The sequence below is a fragment of the Epinephelus fuscoguttatus genome, linkage group LG18, assembly GCF_011397635.1.
Source record: "Epinephelus fuscoguttatus linkage group LG18, E.fuscoguttatus.final_Chr_v1".
In the NCBI taxonomy this organism is placed as follows: Eukaryota; Metazoa; Chordata; class Actinopteri; order Perciformes; family Serranidae; genus Epinephelus; species Epinephelus fuscoguttatus.
The window spans coordinates 3,562,295-3,582,739 of record NC_064769.1 but is presented as its reverse complement, the minus strand read 5'-3'; the positions used below and the strand labels follow the sequence as shown (position 1 = coordinate 3,582,739).

Below are 20,445 nucleotides of genomic sequence, written 5' to 3'. Positions count from 1 at the left end.
AACTCCACTCCCCAATTATTATCACAATTATGTACTTTCCAACCCAGAAAACTACTATCACAGATTTACAAACCCTTCTCCCATCATGACAATACCGTTTAATCCCAACAGACAAATGGGCATCTGACTTGAATATACACCGATCAGACAATAACTGGCATATCATGGGTAACAATACATTCGCAATTAGGCTTTACACGATCAGGATTTTAGGGGCCAATCACCGATCACCAATCAGAGAGTTTAAAAAAAACGATCACCGATCCGATCACGTGAGGAAGCAAATGTGTCTATTTAAATCACTTGTTTACCCGTATTTTTATACAGTTTACTGAGTATCATAAAAAGGATTTTTGTTGACATTTTTGTCCTGAACTGACTGAGATGAAAAGGTTAAACATCAATAACCTCTAATGGGCATTCAAGTTTAATCAGGACAAACTAAAATAATTTGAGACACAAATAATGGGCACAACAACTTTAACTTATTGTAATTAAATTACTTTAATGTAATTAAATTACTTTTCAAGTATACTGCAAATAAAGGGCAGTAATCTGTCTCAAACATTCATATAACTCTATGAAATTATTTACAGTCACAGTAGTGCAAATGAAGGCAGTAATGCTCCCTCAAAACATTCATATATATATGACTCCAATTAACAGTAACAGTAATGCAAATGAAGGCTGTAATGCTCCCTCAAAATGTATAACTCCAATTAACAGCCACAGTAGTGCAAATGAAGGTAGTAATGCTCCCTCAAAACATTCATATATACATGTATATATAACTCCAATAAACAGTCACAGTAGTGCAAATAAAAGGCAGTAATTCTCCCTCAAAACATTCATAAATGGCACTCAGGTGAACATAAAATATGGCACGGCACCCAGGCCACATATATTTCCAACAAATAAAATAAATAATATGTCTGTATAGGAGCACTTAAATAAAATAAATAAAACAAGTAGCAGCCAAGTATATGTACTAAATAAGATGTAAACAATGCTCCCCCTCCTAGGCAAAACAAACATTATTTTAAATTCAGAAAAGGAGGTTTAAACTTGCTGCTATATTACTTGGGCTACATAAATGCCTATGCCTATTTATGCATCAATGGCAGATTCTATCTAACAAAGAGGAGTATCTCAACTTTCTTGGCTGAAAGCCTGCTTCTTCGATCATCCAGGATGTTGGATGCAGCACTGAACAGGCGCTCACTGTCTACACTTGTGCAGGGTGCTGACAGGTAAGCTCTTGCAGCAATGGTGAGGGCAGAAAAGCAATCCTGATTGGCTCTCCAGTAAGCCAGTGGGTCAGCATCTCGAGAGATGACTGGCTCTGACAGGTAGAGATTCAACTGAGACATTGCTGCAGTGGCCTGCTGTGGCCTTTCTTCTTGCATGATCTCACCCAACATCGATGACAAGGAACCAGGTCGTGGCATCTTCTCAGCTGGCTCATCTGTGTTGTTGTTGTCTCCAGGTTCTTGTCCTTCATCATCTGTGTAGCCAGCAGATCTAACAGCAGCCCCCGTGTGTGTGCCTTCAGCTCTGCAGAAAAGCATCGATCCTTGTACCTTTATTAAAACAAAAATAATAAATAAAATATCACATTAATTTAACTGGGCATTTGTTCTTTTAGAGCAACTTAAAATAAAACTGTAACCAAATGGTCCATTAGTTACATTGACACTGAGGATTTTTCTGTGTAAAACTGTTTTACTGTGTAAAAGCCAAATATATAAGATAGAACAGATATTATTCAATTAACAGAACATATGCTTGCTGTTCTAAATGTGAGTGTTAGGCTAATAAATAGCATTGTTTTATTAAGTCAACTTAAGTATATTTTGCAGATTATTTTAGGCTAAATGTTTTTCCTCACCTTGGGTCTAATAGAGTAGCCAAAGTGTAGAGGGGCTCGTTTTCAGTCCCATCAAATCTCCGGGTTACAGCTCTCAGCAGTTCGGCTTTTGTGGTGCCCACACCATGATCTGATGGGGAATCTCTGCTCAGGAACCGTTTTAAGGCCATCACAGATGGGATCACATCAGCGGCAGATGCAGTGGATGTGCTTATTGCCCTTGTGAGCTCCTCAAATGGTTCCAGGATTTTTAGGATGTTTTCTATCAGACCCCACTGGTTGGAATTGAAGGAAGCAGGAACTTCATGCTCGGCTCCAAAAGCAGGAAGTGCCCGTTTTTGCTGCAGCAGACTTTGGAGCATTTAATAGCTGCTGTTCCACCGGGTGGCAACGTCTTGCTGGAATTTTTTGACATCCTGGCCCAGCTGCAGCTGCACGTCGTGGAATGCACAGTACGCTTGAGGGGAGCGTTTGAAGTGCCCGATGATACGTCTCCCCGTAGCAAGGATGTCTGACACCATGCGCTGTGCCAGCAGCCCATCATGGACAGCCAGCTGGAGTGTGTGCACCATGCACGGTAAGGTCGGCAGTCCTCCTTCTCGCATGGCTTTTGCCATGTTTGCGGCATTGTCTCGCAGTACGACATGAACCCTCTCTCTCGGAATCTGCCACACCTGGAGCATGTTGTTGTGTTTCGTCACCAGCGCTGCAGCAGTATGTGAGCCGCAGAATTCCTGGGCGTGTAGTACTGCCGCGCGGAGTTTGAAATCTGGGTCAATCCACTGAGCGGTTAAACTAAGCAGTGACATGGGGCTCACATCTGATGAAATATCAGTGGTCAAACTAATCGAGGGACTGTGTTCTCTCAGAAGGCCCTCGACGTGAGAATGAACAACCCGGCGCAGCTCGTTTAGTCCAGTATCGCCACAGTATGAGTGCCCTGGGAGGAGATAGCGCGGATCGAAGTACGCCAGCAAGCGTTGGAATGCGGGGTTCTCAACTATATTAAATGGCAGGTCGGCCAGCACAATAAACTCCATCAGCTCTCTTGTACCCCCCTTTGCCTTCTCGCTGTCACGGTTGTATGGCTGGACACGGTCCAAAGTCGTTTGGTGTAGCCGCCTGGGTGTCTCTTTTTCCTTTTCTGCACTCCGCTTTTTGAAATCAGCATGCTCCTCCTTGTGTTCTTTCTCTAAGTGCCGATTTAAATTCGTTGTGTTAAAAGCTTTAGCAGAGTTTCCTCCACGATGTACTAAAACTTTGTGTTTTTTACTATGTGCTGGACAATAAAGTTTTTAGAATCCATAATACGCCGCACGTAAAACCCTCTTTGGCACGTCGACGTCGGTTGCAAACAAAGTAAACAAACAAGTCGGCGGTGTCAGGCAGTGGTAGACAAGCCGATATTTCACTTTTTTTTTCAATTTTTCTGACCGGCCCTAAAGTCTTCATTCACCGATCCGATCAATGACGTCATTGTCATTTTGAAACTGCTCCTGTTGCAGCTGGCTTGTGATCTGTTTCAACTGCACTGTGACACCGTTTGCTAGTGACGCTGTTGATTCAAATTTCAACGTCGGTACGTCAATACGTCAACACTGCCTCGATGAGTTAGTGTTTTTTTGTTTTATTGTGTGACTTTTGGCATTTAAAGTGGTTAGTTTTTCATTAATGATCAGTGTTGATAATTTGTAGCAGAATTGTTCATGTAACTCCTGCAGTGCTGTACACTATACTAAACAAGTTTATTCACATCACTGTTTTTCACATCATGCAAATTGGCAAAGAATTCATTATGGTGGCCTTTATTGCACATTCATCATCATCACTTTATTAGCCAGACACAGACATACACACACAAGACACATGTGGCTCAGCTGTGTTGAGCCACATGTGAGCCACATTGAGCTGTAGATGTGTTAACATGACAAAGTAGCTCATTTCCCAGGCGATTTGTTTCCGCTGTTGCAGAGAAGTTGAAAATTCTTGACTGCGATGAACAGCTGTTGCTTTGTTTTAGGTTTTTTGTTTAGTTGAGTGGAGTAGAAAGAAACTTTGTGATTATGTTTCACATGGGAATCAAAATAAGCAGGATTTATTGACTCTCCCATGCGTCAGCAGACATTTGCCTGAACTCAGTCTCTCCCAACTTTCATTCTTCATGCTGCTGGGCAACTTTTGAGTCTCTTTCTGTCTGTTGTGGTTGTCAGCGCCAGACTGTTTTTTGAGGTTTGACAAGTAAAGCCAATGCGGAAGTGCCAAAAACTGCAATTCATTGACTGGTCACTTGAAGCTGGCTCCAAAATAGAGCTAATCCTCATAAATTCCCATGGTAAAATTCCCAAATTTACAGCAGAAATAAACATGTTTACAGCCTAGTACAAAAAACGGTTTTGATCTCTATGGCTTATTTCATCATTCATGACAACTGTACAGGGGATGAATTTTTTATAACGATCCTGTTTAAATGTTATTAAAGCTTAAATTCTGCATAATTAAGGGCGTAGCCATTTTGACTGACAGGCGTTCAGCTAGGCCTCACCGCAGGCCACTCAACTTGACCTCCTTACTGTGTTTTGAGGTGCTGGAGCCAGCTGGACAGAGCCTGTGGGAGATTTTCTTCGTACAAGTATCGAACAAATAATGAGGCTTGATTTGCAGATGATTGTACCAACTGACTGTCCAAGACACCAGTTCACCAGTTTTTTTTTCGGTAAGTGACATTTGCATTATTGTTTCATATATATGTTAGCATGTATTGTTTTTCTAGCTTGTTAGCTTAGCTGGTTATCTCACTATGTAGCTGCTAATCAGCATGAACCAAGGTCCAAACGCAGTACGTAAGTGTTAGAATTTAGGGTGATAATAGTTTTCATCAAAGAGCATCTATGTGAGGTTGGAAAATAAAGCTCCACCACATTAACAACAGTCAGCTTAAGTTATGCTATGTAAGTGATAGGGCTGGGTGATGGACAAAAATTAATATTTCGATATTTACAGGCTGACTGGCGATACATGATGTATATCTGGGTATTTTCTACATAATGGGCTACATGTTTTCATTTGCAAGTCAAAGCCACATTTGAGATGTCACAAGTACTTTTATGAAAACAGACTATGATCAAAATAAAATGCAAAGAAGGATTTTTCCTTGTTTTGAAAATATACAGCTGCACAACATGTACATGGAAAATTCTATAAAACAAATAGCAAGGCTTTACATTAACATTTATGCACAAAGTGCTGGAGCTACAGAGGTTTAAAGGTTTGCAGCACAGGACATGAAACTATAATATGACTATAAAAGTATCAAGTAGGCCCAAATCCATTGTAGTTCAGAACAATTAAAAATCAAAAGTAATTTTCCACAGCCTTTCAAATGAGTCTAGTACTGGAAAATGATTTACATCTTTTTATTTCTTTAGGCCATTAATCACATTAATGCACAGAGCATCAACAGAGAGGCTAAGGGAAGGAAGGAGTGAGAGACACTGTCTGCGTTATATAAGTTTTGTATATGAAACGTCTGTGTTGTTGCTGCATTTTTAAACAGATCTGTCGTCTACATCTAGGCGCCGTCTCCATGTCACAAAAGAAACTACAACTACCAAGAAAAAAGGCAACACGCTATGAGCCACCTCACACACAGAGTAGATGGGGAACACTGGATTGCACGTGTGCTGCAGTAATTTCATTCATCTCACAGACTGATTTAGTGTAGCACGTGCAACATACAGACCAATGTCACACTGTAGACTAATTATCAGACAGATTAAACAGTGTAGCAGCTCTCTGTCTCTCTTCGTGTTGCTGCAGAACTTGTGAGAGAGGAAGGATGAGAGGAGGGATGCACACTGGTACGCATTATGTAACGCAACCTGACCATGTATTAATATAGATGGTGGTGTCTAAATTTATTTATTTTTATCTTGCTTGAAAATATATTGATATATCGATATATTTGTTATATTGCCCAGCCCAAGTAAGCAATACGCTTGCCATTCAAGCAATGTAACATTAAGGTAAAGTCAATGCTAGACTTGAATAGCTAACAGTAATGTTGAGATAAAATGTCGCAGACTGTGAGCATTTACAATTATGTGTATGTGTGTAACTTAGAAATATTAATGCCACGTTTATTGCTAAAACAGGTGACTAATAGTGATATGCTCTAGGCAGAAATGTCGACAGCTACTGAACTTAATTGTGTGTTACTTAAGTGAATGTAGTATGACAAAACTACGTTTAACTGCCACATATGAAAAATAAGTGTAACTGCAACAGATAGAATATGAATATGAGGACTGTGATGTCCACACCTCTTTTAAGCTAAAATAAAGTGGTGACCTGTTGAACATTAAGAAATTTAAGCTGTAATGTTTTTGTGTAAAAAAAAAAAAAAAAAAATTACATATCTATTTGCCTGTGCAAATTTTCTTTAGGTGACCCAGTGGACCAGGTGGACCCAGCATGAGTTCTGACAAGGCTTCACGTCTGTGCTGTAAACACTTCGAGACTCATCACTTCAGCTCTGACCTCAGGGTACAGAGACCCTTTTTATACCTCATAAAGAATCAAGCAACTTACTGGTTTAAATTGATGAAGTATTGATCATTATTATGTACAATACAATGTTTAGAAGACGGTTTTTTAATTTAGGAGTTTTGTTCACCTGATACTGTAAGTCCATACAAGGTAGTTAGTCTTCAACTTAATCAGACATTCATGCATCTATCCTGTCAAGCTGGTACATGTGTATGATTCACTGTGACCCACCATGCTTATCAAAGGGTCTATGTTTTAGTGTAATTCAAAATGTATCCACACTGTGAAACCTGAATGACTGGTGCCAACAGAGGGAAGACCTCATGTACGGAGCGGTGTATTTGGTGCCATTCATCCGGAATGTGGAGAAAGGATACTGCATGGACAACATCCTGAGCTCTCAAATGGGTTGTGATTATGCCAGAGAGCCACTTCAGTTCAGTTTCTTCTGATAAAAGGACAGACCAAGTTTTACTAGTTTTTTTGTTATTCTCTGTTAGTAGTATTCTGAGATTCAGTTTCTTTCCTTTGACTTCATTTCTGCTGTTGTTAGATAGCTGATGGAAGTAGTAACATTTCAAAAACAATTTTAAAAAGATGAAAGGGGAATCAAGTGATGGTTCAACTAAAGCATAGTCACCACATGCACAGGTGAACGTATTTCCTAATTATTCCTAACTATTCATTAGGCATACAAACTCTGTTGTGTGCAATGAAGATTTGACAATTACAATTTGATTTCAAAGTAGTTGGCTTCAGTGATTAATATTGCATGTCCTTGTATGTTTTTTTCATTTGATCTAGACCTACAAGACGTCAGCATGGTACAGCTTATGTACATTGGTTTTAATCATAACTACACTTATAACTAAAAAGTGTTTAATGCCTTTGTAACTTGTGATCATAGTTTTCTATTATTGTGATTTAACAGTACTGAGTGCATTTGTTATAAACTACAGAACACTCTTGTCTGGTGCATTTCAGATTTACTGTATTTCTCGTAATGAACTTAACAGGACATTTTGAATTGGTGTTTTCAGTGTCATAATAAATTATATTAAAAATACACCAGGAAACATAAACTGTTACATCTGTTGTTTTGTCCTTCATTGTCAAATGTTCAAGAACTGCAACATTAGTTCTGTCATTTATGTTGCTGATTAAAGCTAACATAGAAATAGCGTTGTAATTAATTAGAAATTCCAGCAAAGCCATTAATGTGTTTCGGCACATTATATGTGTATATATTGTGTATATATATGTTATATAATTTTTTTAGATATATAAAAGAATTTGAAAAAGGGATTAATGAAATAATGTGACAGCAAAGCAGTGGATCAAGCAAAAGGTGTATTTAACTGATACAAAACAAGTTTGCAAAATGAAAAGAGGAAGTTGAATTTCCAGTGTAACATCCTGTTAGTAACAAGTATAAATGACAGTGGAAATGGTTGACATGAGAAACCACATTATTAAAATAATACTTCATGTATAACTTACAGCGCATGGTGCAGCAGTGAGTAAAGTCAAAATCTTGGTATGGGTGAAGGAATAAAAGCTGCCTTTACAAATAAAGTGAGGATAGTGCAACATTAAGTGAAAAAGCTATTGCAGCAGTCCCTACATAATGGAGGTAAGGTGTAAAATGTACAGGAGCCATTATTTAAGCCTTGTGTGTGAGACAGTTTATATGTAGCAGGCTCACAGTTTTGGGGAAGAAGTTGTTCCGAAATCTTTTTATGTTAACAGATTCTTGGTTTACTTTGGTCACTATGAAAGAGACAATAAGGCAACCTGACAGTGTTTGAATGTCAAGTTGCCCCAGTAATATCCTCTCTCTAAGTTAGTGATGTTCTTGGAACAGCACGGTTATATTAACTGTAATAATTGAAAACAATAAACTATATCAATTCTGAACTGGGAACAAACTGTCGGACGTGAAAATTTCACTGTTGCTGATGCTTGGCTTTAATGGACTCAGCTAAACTTTAAAAAAAATATATAATTTCCCCTCGTGGTGAAATAAACTGCATTGTTCACAAACAGCCCAAAGCTGCCACTTAAACAATGAACATGTGCAGCCAAAACACTGTTCACAAACCTGCGGGACTTGTCAATCTTCCCCAGATTGGCAGCAGCCCTCCACCTGCATCTTTTGGTGGTGCCAGAGAAGATGATCTCGATGTCTGGATGCTGCAGGTGAAGGTGGTGCAGGTCCTCCTCTTTTACTGTGATGAGGGACTGGATGAAGAAGGGTAGAAGGCTCTTTTACCTCAAACCACCTTAGCCGAACCAGTGGATGGTAGATATCATCGACATTAAGGTTGTTCCCCATGGTCTCTGCAGCTATCTCAGCCCCACACCAGATCAATCAATCAATCAATCAATCAATCAATTTTATTTATAAAGCCCAATATCACAAATCACAATTTGCCTCACAGGGCTTTACAGCATACGACATCCCTCTGTCCTTAAGACCCTCACAGCGGATAAGGAAAAACTCCCCAAAAAAACCCCTTTAACGGGGAAAAATGATGTAGCTGTCTCCAGTGATTCAGGTAGTGACTGGATGGAAATAAACAATCATATTGTACTAGGCTACTGAGAAAAATAACACATGAAGCAACATTTATTAGATGGCTCCAGAAATCCAAGATGGCGACGGCCAAAATGCCAAACTCGAGGCTTCAAAACGGCAGTCCACAAACCAATGGGGTACATCATGGTGGCTACGTCCAATATTTTTACAGTCTGTGGTGGTATTCTGTTGCATGTTACCTGTTTGAGTGTCTAACGGGTAACGTGAATGGGGAGTAACACACGCATCATTTTTACCCTAGAGTCCCCTCATGTGTTATAATCCCTGATCCCGTCTCTCCTGTGTCTCTCCAGTCGGTTCATCTTGCACATCCCCAGTGAGGAGAGGGACAATGCTATTCGGGTGTGCTTCCAGATCGAGCTAGCCCACTGGTTCTACCTGGACTTCTGCATGCAGAACACCCCAGGAGCTCCTCACTGTGGCATAAGAGACTTTGCCAAAGCAGATATCCTTACATGTGAACGATGATGTAAATGACCTTATAATTTTTTCCCCATGTTTTTCATGAATTCATTATTTAATATGCAGTCACAACTACCCATATTATTATTATTATTTATATATATATTTTTTGTAATAAGGATCACCTATGACAAATAATGAGGGATTTAACATCGGTAGTTTGGTTTTCTTGTTACCTCTTCAGGCTCATCCTCAGAGCAAGAAGCCAGATGTGTTTCTCATGTTAGAAGTCATTAGATGTGATTTTCCTTGACAGCTGCAAACTCTTCCATCACTGTCCATTTCTGTTGCCACATGGAGAGGATGTGCAGAAAGTCCTTGAGCAGTGGAAGGAGTACAAGATGGGTGTACCTACTTATGGTGCAATCATTCTAGATGAAGCACTAGAAAACGTGAGTTGTTTTTCACACTTACACTGCAGCAATACCTGACATAGCTTTTATAAAGTAATTTTTTTGTAATTTAGTTTTTTTAATTCATTTTTCTTTCAGTAAACAAAACAACACACATGCGCTGACTGGGCACACAACATATAACAAGGGGAGGATCTGAGTGTTACATAAGGCAGCAGAATCAATATAAATACAATATACATACAGAGACATATATCCACGCCCTTACTTATCTCAACAGCTCAGTCAAATAGTAGTCACGTATAGACACTTAGTCATATGTATGCACACCACACCCACTGCTACTTATTCAGCATACATCTCTGTATACTACATCTTTGCTTTTGAATGGGCGTACACATCTACACCAAAAAGTATAAAGATTTTGCATTTGGGAAAAGGAAAGTCATTTTAAATTTAGGAGGGTGTGGCCTTATTATTGGTAGACCAGCTATACAAAATCAGGTCTTACAGTTGACACATAGCTGAGCCATTTTGACCAGTTTTCTTTTTGGTTCCTTAGTCTAAATGTAATTCTCTCCATCACGTATATATTGTAGATGATATCAATCCGTTCATTTATTGTTGGTTTGTCTTTCTTAAGCCATTTTCTGGTCAAGGCCTTTTTGCATCCCACTAATAACACTCTAAACAGGTATTTATCCTGCTTTGCATGTTCTGGTCCATTCAAATCACCCAGATACATAATTTTAAAATTTGTGTGCAAAAGTGCATTTTCTTTTTAACAACAGCTTACAGAGGGACAGCCCAAAAAAATATGATAGTAATTTGCTAATGTGTTTCCACAGGACCTCCAGCAGGCAGTCTGATTTGAATAGTTAGTCCTTTGCGCCGGAGTACGAAAGAATTGAGTCACAATTCTTCCAGCTGAATTCCCTTCAGGAAGGGGAGCTTGTCATTGTCCATTGCTGTGTGCAGATCCTGTCCCACTCTTCCTGTGATACCATGAGGCCTTCCTCTGCTTCCCATCTTGCCTTACTGTCCAAAGTATGGTCACTTTTTAGATTTTGGAGAGCTAAATATAGTTTAGATATTATTTTTTGGAAGGTAGCATTTTGAAAGTTTGAAAATTTCTTCCCTCCCTGAGGTAATATCAGTTGGGAATTTTTTGTTCACAAAGTCTCTGATTTGTAAATATCTCAAGTGATCTTGATTTTGTAAACTAAATTTATCCTCGATGTCCTGGAAGCTCAAAAATGTATCCTGATCTAGTAGTGTGCAGTGTGCCGTGAGCCCAGTCCCAGTCCAATTTTTAAACCCAGTGTCATAATAATTGGGCATAAATTCTAGATCATAGGCGAACCATTTAAACATTTTGGTCTTTTTCCTCAATTGATACCTTTTTGATTATTTCATTCCATGTTTTTAGGGAACCAATTATCCAAGGATTGTTAGGGTCTGAGAGGTAAATAATTAATAAGGGGTCACCATTCACGGTATTAACTGGTAGTCCCTTACCCATTGACAGTTCTAACGCTTTCCATCTCAGTCTACAGTACAGGCCAAAAGTTTGGACACACCTTCTCATTCAATGCGTTTTCTTTATTTTCATGACTATTTACACTGTAGATTCTCACTGAAGGCATCAAAACTATGAATGAACACATGCGGAGTTATGTACTTAACAAAAAAAGGTGAAATAACTGAAAACATGTTTTATATTCTAGTTTCTTCAAAATAGCCACCCTTTGCTCTGATTACTGCTTTGAAAATAACTTAGTGCCTGAAAATAATTACTAAATAATTACGATCTATCAGACACATGAACGCGCTCAAATGGTTGTCAGTATTACAGCGTGCGTGTGCATTTGGGCCAGCTACCTCTGTCTAGATGTTCTGTGACTGCGCTCTCCCAGTGCGTAATCCCGGCTGAGTACGCTTCCACACAGTCCCATCTTTTCCAGTTGCATGGCCCTCACATCTTCAGATGCCTCCTCCTTGCGAGGTGAAAAGGGCAGATCATCGGTCTGTCCCTCATTCAGTTCTTCTTTCATTTCCACCGTTGTCTCCCCCATCCGTCTCTCCCTCAGTCACCTCTCCCCCATCTGATTCTCTGTCACTTATGTCCTGAAACATCGCCAGAGCTTGTTCGACATTCATCCATTTTCTCCGGTTCATAATTAGGCTACACAATCCAAATGCCTCTCTTTTCCTCTTTTCTGTCTGTCAGTCATGAATCTGTTTAGACAGAGACCAGCCAGGTGACGACAGGGACCTGTCACGGATCAGTCAGGGCTCTACCACGGGCCAAACGGAAATTTGAAGTGGCTGCATCTGTAGATCCAACTTGATAATAACATTTCGAATAAAAAGAGAGAGGAGAGAAAATGAATGAAGATTACCTCCCTTGTTTTCCAGACTGCTCACTTGACCTGCGCACTTTCTAGTCTCTTAACTTTGGGTGATCTCCTTAACTCCCGGAGCCTTTCTTTCACTCGTGTCTCCATTTGTTTTCCTCCTTTGGTCGCTTGTTGCCATGGGAACGCCTTCAGTATACTCTCCTCTAGGTTGGAGCCCGGGTCCTCTCTAACAGCAGCCACCTGTATTCCCTGTGCCCTTAGCTCCTGTGCAGCCTGATGCACGTTCTTGTAGTTGGGAAGTTATTTTTAATACCGTCTGAAGCAGAGTAATTGACTATGCGTCTTTCCTGAGCATGGCTTAACCGGCTATATAAAGTAATTTAAAGCATATTTTATGTTTATTACAGCTTGACTCTTATTTCACATTTTTGTTCATCTTTTTTAACAGTTATCAACATTTTACTCACCAAGTTAATTGCCAAAATTTCATCTCTAAAACAGGAATTCCTGCCCTGCAGTTGTCTTCCTCCGTACACCAGTCAAGTTTCTCTTACAGTTTACATACATGCCTGTGAAAACACAGATGCTTCACTCACATCTTCCCTCCAGCAGCACAGAAGATCTATACAATCAGCACAGTTTTAATATGAACACCAAAGATTAGCATCACCAATTCAGTATCTGACCAAATGTCTCCCCTTCTGTTACTGAGATATGACGTTGAGTAATGGCCAGAAAGGTGTTTTATGCAGAACATTATGATTTAAAATTTCATCACTTCATTATTTTATCCTATAAGACATTTGTGTGAAATTTTGTCATTATTAGCATTTGAATTCTAGAGTTAAGGCCAAAAACATGTTTTCTGAGGTCACACTGACCTAGGCCTTTCAAGGTGTTCTTGAGATACCGTGTTAATGAGAGGCCTGTTTTAAAAAGGTGGGTTTTCAGACGGGATTTGAAAATGGATAATGAGTCTATGTTCCTGATGTCAGAAGGGAGGGAGTTCCAGAGGCGGGGGGCAGAGCGGCTGAAGGCTCTGGACCCCATGGTGGACAGACGGGCAGAGGGCACAATGAGGCTGATGGAAGAGGCCGACCTGAGTGTCCGGGAGGGAGCGTTGATGTGGAGGAGGTCAGAGAGGTATGGGGGAGCGAGGTTATGGATGGCCTTGAAAGTGTGGAGCAGAATTTTAAAGTCCATGCGGTATTTGACCGGAAGCCAGTGAAGTTGTTGTAGGGTAGGTGTGATTTGATTGATGGATGGAGTTCTGGTGATGATACGGACGGCAGAGTTCTGGACCAGTTGGTGCTTATGGATGACCTTGTGGGGGAGACCAAAGAGAAGGGAGTTGCAGTAATCCAGGCGGGATGTAACCAGAGTGTGGACCAGGATGGCAGCGCTGTTGGGTGTGAGGGACAGACGGAGACGATTAGTATTGCAAAGATGGAAATAGGCTGACTGGGTAATGTTATTGATGTGGGTTTGGAATGACATAGTGCTGTCAAGGACGACACCCAGACTCTTAACCTGAGGGGAGGGGAAAACAGAGGAGTTGTCAGTGGGGATGGTGAAACTGGGAGTGTTAGTGAGGGTGGATTTAGAGCCAAGGAGGAGAACCTTGGTTTTGTCAATGTTGAGTTTTAGGAGATTTGAAGAAAACCAGGATTTGATTTCCTGTAAACAGTCACAGAGGGAGGAGGGCGGGAAGGTGGAGATGGGTTTGGTGGAAAGGTAGAGCTGAGTGTCATCCATGTAACAGTGGAAATGGATATTGTATTTACGGAATATATGACCAAGAGGGAGGAGATAGATGATAAACAGGATGGGACCGAGGACAGAGCCTTGGGGAACACTTAAGGAGAGGGGAGATGGTTGGGATGTGAAGGTTTTCAACTGAATGAACTGAGTGCAGCCAGAGAGATAGGATTTGAACCAGTCCAGGGGTGTGTCAGATATACTAATTGATGCTAGCCTGTCGAGGAGGATGGTGTGGGAGATGGTGTTGAAGGCTGCACTCAGGTTAAGGAGGATGAGGATGGTTAATAGTCCGGAGTCAGCTGCCATCAGGAGGATGTTGATTTTTAGGAGAGCTGTCACTGTGCTGTGACGTGTGTGGAAACCAGACTGGAACTGTTCATAAAGGTTATTGTTATGGAGATGAGCATGAACTTGTGATGCCACTGCTTTTTCCAGGATTTTAGAGAGAAATGGTAAGTTAGAGATCAGACGAAGGTTATTGAAGTTACTGGGATCCGAACCAGGTTTCTTGAGTATGAGTAAGAGCTGATGGAACAGAGCCAAGAGCTGATGGAACAGAGCCAGAGGTGAGGGAGGAGTGAATGATGGCAGTTATCAGGGGCAACAGAGAGGGGAGGCAGGCAGGAAGTTGGCAGGGGGTCAGGCTGTCAAGTAGATTTTTTAAATTTCAGAATGAGGTCCGAAATGACAGCAGCAGAGGGCAGTTGGAAGCTTGAGAACGATTGAGACAGGGGGACATGGAAAACCGGAGATGATTGATTGCAGGAGGTGTGAGGGGTCAGTTGCTGGTGGATCTTGATTATTTTTGCATTGAAAATGTCATTAGTGAATTGCAGTGAACTATAGAGAAGAAATCAGAGGACAAGAGTCCGGAGGGCGCAGCGTGTAATTCAGCACTGAGAACAGGGCCCTAGTGTTCCCATCACCAGCACTGATTAGTCCTGCATAATATTGGGATTTGACTGAGGAGAGGGTGTCTTTACAGTGAATGATGTGGGTGTGGTACATTTGCTTGTGAACAGAGAGTCGGTTTTTCTTATAAAGCCGCTCTAGTTGACGTCCTTTGGCTTTGAGTTGTCGTAGATGAGGTGAAAACCAGGGAGCAGAGTGGGTGAATGACACATACCAAGTTTTTACAGGAGCAAGTGAGTTTTTGTTCAACTGAGCTGAAGTCTTTATTAGTAATTCCCTCAGTTTTATACTATGTGTAATTTTTGAGTTTGTATTATTTTCAGACCAGTTTGCCAGGTCTAAGGATAATCAATCAATCAATCCGTTTTATTTATAAAGCCCAATATCACAAATCACAATTTGCCTCACAGGGCTTTACAGCATACGACATCCCTCTGTCCTTATGACCTTTGCAGCGGATATGGAAAAACTCCCCCCAAAAAAAACCTTTAACGGGGAAAAAAAACGGTAGAAACCTCAGGAAGAGCAACTGAGGAGGGATCCCTCTTCCAGGACGGACAGACGTGCAATAGATGTCGTACAGAACAGATCAGCATAACAAATTAACAGTAATCCACATGACACAATAAGACAGAGAGAGAGAGAGAGAGAGAGAGAGAGAGAGATGCAGGTAATGACAGTAGCTTACAACAACATTGTTGAAAGTAATAATATTATAGTTATAGTTCTGGCTACTGTAGTACAATATGTTGAAAGTATGTATTAATATCTGGCAGTATACATGTGTGACAATAGTCATATGTGTATAATAACAGTAGAAGTATGACTAATGACTAATGATGGCAGCAGCAGCAGGAGGCATCTGGCAGGACCACGGCAGCAGCACAACCACACACGTCACGCAATCCAGGCATCGTTACGATATGAGTTAATCTGAGAGACAGTGGAGCTTATAAGGCTGGTGTTACTTTACATTTCTCTTGTTATGAACAAACCTCATAAAGGAAACAAACCAACAGTGTTTTTTTGTTTGTTTTTTTAAATATTGTGCTGTTGTAGCTGATTGTGCAGCATTCAAGTAGCGATGATAGAAAGAAAGAAATGTCAATGCTGTAGTCTAAGCTGAACATTAAGGCCCCTATATTAAAGCTCTGCATCCGAGGGACTTCAGCTCAGTTGAAAAAATTCAAAACAATTTTAGTCAGCTTTTTGTGATGTTTTTTTTTCTTTAAACTAATCCAGTGAGGTTAATTCATATAACAGAAATTAGAATTGAGGTGACAGGTTGTTAAAAAAAAAAAAAAAAATGTTTTTAGACATTTTTTTTCTACAACTCCAAATAATTTCTACACACTTACACAATATCATTTCTCCAGCAGTTTTTGACAGGTTTAAGGGGTGATTTATGAGCACATACTTACTGATCATCATTTGAAAGCTCAACATCTCTCTATTTATGCTCTCAAAAACTTTGACACCACAAAATAACTAGCTTTGTACCCAGGTTTATTGTAAACTCTGACTTACCATCTCACTGTTAACAAGCAGAAAAATAACTTCATTAAAGCCTGAATTCTTTCTTAGTCTGCAACATGTTAGTCTGAAGGTTTAAACTGGTGTCCACTCGTTGGTGATTAAAACCAAAATTTCATCTCTGTCAGAGAAAACTGATCTGGGTTCAAACTCTTTCCCTAAAGCAAAGCTACACTCATAGATAACTGAGCCTCCTACCTGCCTGTCAAAAAGCATCAACCCATAAACCTTCTTCAGTCTGCATCTGAGTGGAGTCCTCCAGAGATCAGATGTGAAGTCCGGGGGCTGGTGACTGCTTGCTTCGCTGCTGTTCAGCGGCTAATGAGCAGAGCTGACTGCTAACAGCCACTGCTGCAACTAACAAACTCCACAAATCCATTCAGCAGCTCCACCATCCACAGTCAGACACACACAGCTGATTATTTACTGCTGAATTAGAGCTCATAACTCACACCACGGCTGATGCTGCTCTGGTGCAATTGTTTCTGCTGGTTAGCAAAATATCCTGGTGTAGACTGTTTACTGGAGTTTACCAGCCTGAGCATTTGAAGGTAATTACAAGCATGGCTATTTTTGGCTTTCAATGTCTGATAGTCCACCATTAACGTTTTCATCATGTCTCATCTCGCCAACAAAAATAAAACATAGATTTCGTCTTAGTTTTTATTATCAAGATTTATTTTTAGCTCATCATCGTCTCGTTTTGTCATGGAAAAAAGGTCATTGCGAAATTAACACTGATCCGGAGGGAGCTTGCAGTAGAGCTGCTGCTCCTTCGTGTCGAAAGGGGCCAGTTGAGGTGGTCCAGCAGCTGATCAGGATTGCATCCTGGATGCCTCTTGTTTGAGGTTTTCCGGGCACGTTTAAGCATTGCCGGGGAGAGGGATGTCTGGAGTACTTTGCTCAGTCTGCTGCCCCTGCGACACGGCCTCGTATAAATGGATGAAAATGGATGGATGGGTTGCTGTTTGAGGAAAAGATGGTACTATGTTACACTCTCAATAAATTAGACATTTTGGACATACAGAGATAAAGGATTTAAAAGAAATGATCAATACAATTAAATTTAAAAAATTAGGGACGGAAAAATGGTTATAGAGATTCATATGCCTGAAAAAGAAAATGGAAGTCTGAGAGAAACTATATTGGACCATCAGTACAGATTATGGAGTGATTGAGAAATATAGAATATCACCAACCACATCCTTTTAAATGAGATTGAACAGTAAAATCATTAACTATCTATTACCTTCAAACTAGTTATATTCTTGATATGGAGCCATGACACAGCCTTCAGTGTACAGTACAGGCCAAAAGTTTGGACACACCTTCTCATTCAATGCGTTTTCTTTATTTTCATGACTATTTACATTGTAGATTCTCACTGAAGGCATCAAAACTATGAATGAACACATGTGGAGTTATGTACTTAACAAAAAAAGGTGAAATAACTGAAAACATGTTTTATATTCTAGTTTCTTCAAAATAGCCACCCTTTGCTCTGATTACTGCTTTGCACACTCTTGGCATTCTCTCCATGAGCTTCAAGAGGTAGTCACCTGAAATGGTTTTCCAACAGTCTTGAAGGAGTTCCCAGAGGTGTTTAGCACTTGTTGGCCCCTTTGCCTTCACTCTGCGGTCCAGCTCACCCCAAACCATCTCCATTGGGTTCAGGTCCGGTGACTGTGGAGGCCAGGTCATCTGCCGCAGCACTCCATCACTCTCCTTCTTGGTCAAATAGCCCTTACACAGCCTGGAGGTGTGTTTGGGGTCATTGTCCTGTTGAAAAATAAATGATCGTCCAACTAAACGCAAACCGGATGGGATGGCATGTCGCTGCAGGATGCTGTGGTAGCCATGCTGGTTCAGTGTGCCTTCAATTTTGAATAAATCCCCAACAGTGTCACCAGCAAAACACCCCGACGCCATCACACCTCCTCCTCCATGCTTCACAGTGGGAACCAGGCATGTGGAATCCATCCGTTCACCTTTTCTGCGTCTCACAAAGACACGGCGGTTGGAACCAAAGATCTCAAATTTGGACTCATCAGACCAAAGCACAGATTTCCACTGGTCTAATGTCCATTCCTTGTGTTTCTTGGCCCAAACAAATCTCTTCTGCTTGTTGCCTCTCCTTAGCAGTGGTTTCCTAGCAGCTATTTGACCATGAAGGCCTGATTCGCGCAGTCTCCTCTTAACAGTTGTTCTAGAGATGGGTCTGCTGCTAGAACTCTGTGTGGCATTCATCTGGTCTCTGATCTGAGCTGCTGTTAACTTGCGATTTCTGAGGCTGGTGACTCGGATGAACTTATCCTCAGAAGCAGAGGTGACTCTTGGTCTTCCTTTCCTGGGTCGGTCCTCATGTGTGCCAGTTTTGTTGTAGCGCTTGATGGTTTTTGTGACTCCACTTGGGGACACATTTAAAGTTTTTGCAATTTTCCGGACTGACTGACCTTCATTTCTTAAAGTAATGATGGCCACTTTTCTTTAGTTAGCTGATTGGTTCTTGCCATAATATGAATTTTAACAGTTGTCCAATAGGGCTGTCGGCTGTGTATTAACCTGACTTCTGCACAACACAACTGATGGTCCCAACCCCATTGATAAAGCAAGAAATTCCACTAATTAACCCCGATAAGGCACACCTGTGAAGTGGAAACCATTTCAGGTGACTACCTCTTGAAGCTCATCGAGAGAATGCCAAGAGTGTGCAAAGCAGTAATCAGAGCAAAGGGTGGCTATTTTGAAGAAACTAGAATATAAAACATGTTTTCAGTTATTTCACCTTTTTTTGTTAAGTACATAACTCCACATGTGTTCATTCATAGTTTTGATGCCTTCAGTGAGAATCTACAATGTAAATAGTCATGAAAATAAAGAAAACGCATTGAATGATAAGGTGTGTCCAAACTTTTGGCCTGTACTGTACATCTAGTGCTGTCCAGTAACACTACCTGACGTGCTGCAGCTAGCTGGTGCATCTTCTCTCCTCAGGCGCTGCTTGTTCAGGGCTACCTGGCGAAATCAGGCTGGGGCTTTCCGAAGGGGAAAGTTAATGAGGATGAAGCTCCTCATGACTGTGCAGTTCGAGAAGTGAGTGTCATATTGTTTGCTGTTCAACTGATCATCAGAAAGGATTAAACAACATGTATAATTAATGCTTACAGTTCATAGCTCAAAAATACTGTCCGTTTTCCAGGTGTTGGAGGAAACAGGCTTTGACATCAAGAATCGCATCTGCAAAGACATGTACATAGAGCAGAAAATCACTGACCAGCTGGTGCGGCTCTACATCATACCAGGAGTGTCAAAGGATACCAAGTTCAATCCCAAAACAAGAAAAGAGATCAGGGTAGGAAGTCCTGTTTTTACACATGCTGTCATCACATTGATTTCCTGCTTACAGTTTTGTTTCAAATCCTGTTTTTCTTTTCTTGTAGAACATTGAATGGTTTCCTATTGAGAAGCTGCCATGTCACAGGAATGATATGACCCCAAAGTCTAAACTTGGACTTGCCCCCAACAGGTTTTTCATGGCCATTCCATTCATAAGGTGTGTGTGTGTGTGTGTGGCATGTAGCAATTCATTCTTTTCATCACAGAATTTTCCATTTATCTTGAAAGAATATAATTGTATTTCCTTCTGAGAATGAGTTAAGAAGATAGATAGTCTCAGTGTTGTTATATTTTTGTATGTTTGGACTTGAAAAATGGGATTGAGTGCCATTACAGTAATTGACTCGTATTGATGGCATACTTCCTGCTCCCTCTGTACAGACCACTGCGAGAATGGATCAGCAGGCTGAAAGGCGAGTCCACAGACAGTGATGAGGACTTTGCAAACAATGGCAACACTCCATGCAAACCTTCAGACAGTGCTCGGTAAAGACGCTTTATCATTCATCAGTAGAACTTAGCATAACATTACATTACATTTATTTATATTTACATTACATTTTGCTTTTATCCAAAGTGGCTTACTTTAGGAGTATTTAATAATGCAGCTATGTGGGTACAGATCCAAGAAGTGCAAGAATCATTCAGGTAGATCAG

General features: G+C 40.7%; 1 protein-coding gene across 2 annotated transcripts in view; it reads left to right on the top strand.

Annotated features, from left to right (window-relative positions):
* dcp2 (decapping mRNA 2) overlaps nucleotides 1-20,445 on the top strand; it is a 53,766-nt gene that overhangs the window by 7,595 nt on the left and 25,726 nt on the right. For both annotated transcript variants that reach the window (XM_049604094.1, XM_049604093.1), the window contains exons 2-7: nucleotides 9,305-9,456; nucleotides 9,738-9,865; nucleotides 19,387-19,485; nucleotides 19,592-19,744; nucleotides 19,833-19,945; nucleotides 20,170-20,274. In XM_049604094.1, coding sequence (XP_049460051.1) covers nucleotides 9,305-9,456; nucleotides 9,738-9,865; nucleotides 19,387-19,485; nucleotides 19,592-19,744; nucleotides 19,833-19,945; nucleotides 20,170-20,274 — 750 coding nt within the window. The remainder of the gene's footprint in view (nucleotides 1-9,304; nucleotides 9,457-9,737; nucleotides 9,866-19,386; nucleotides 19,486-19,591; nucleotides 19,745-19,832; nucleotides 19,946-20,169; nucleotides 20,275-20,445) is intronic.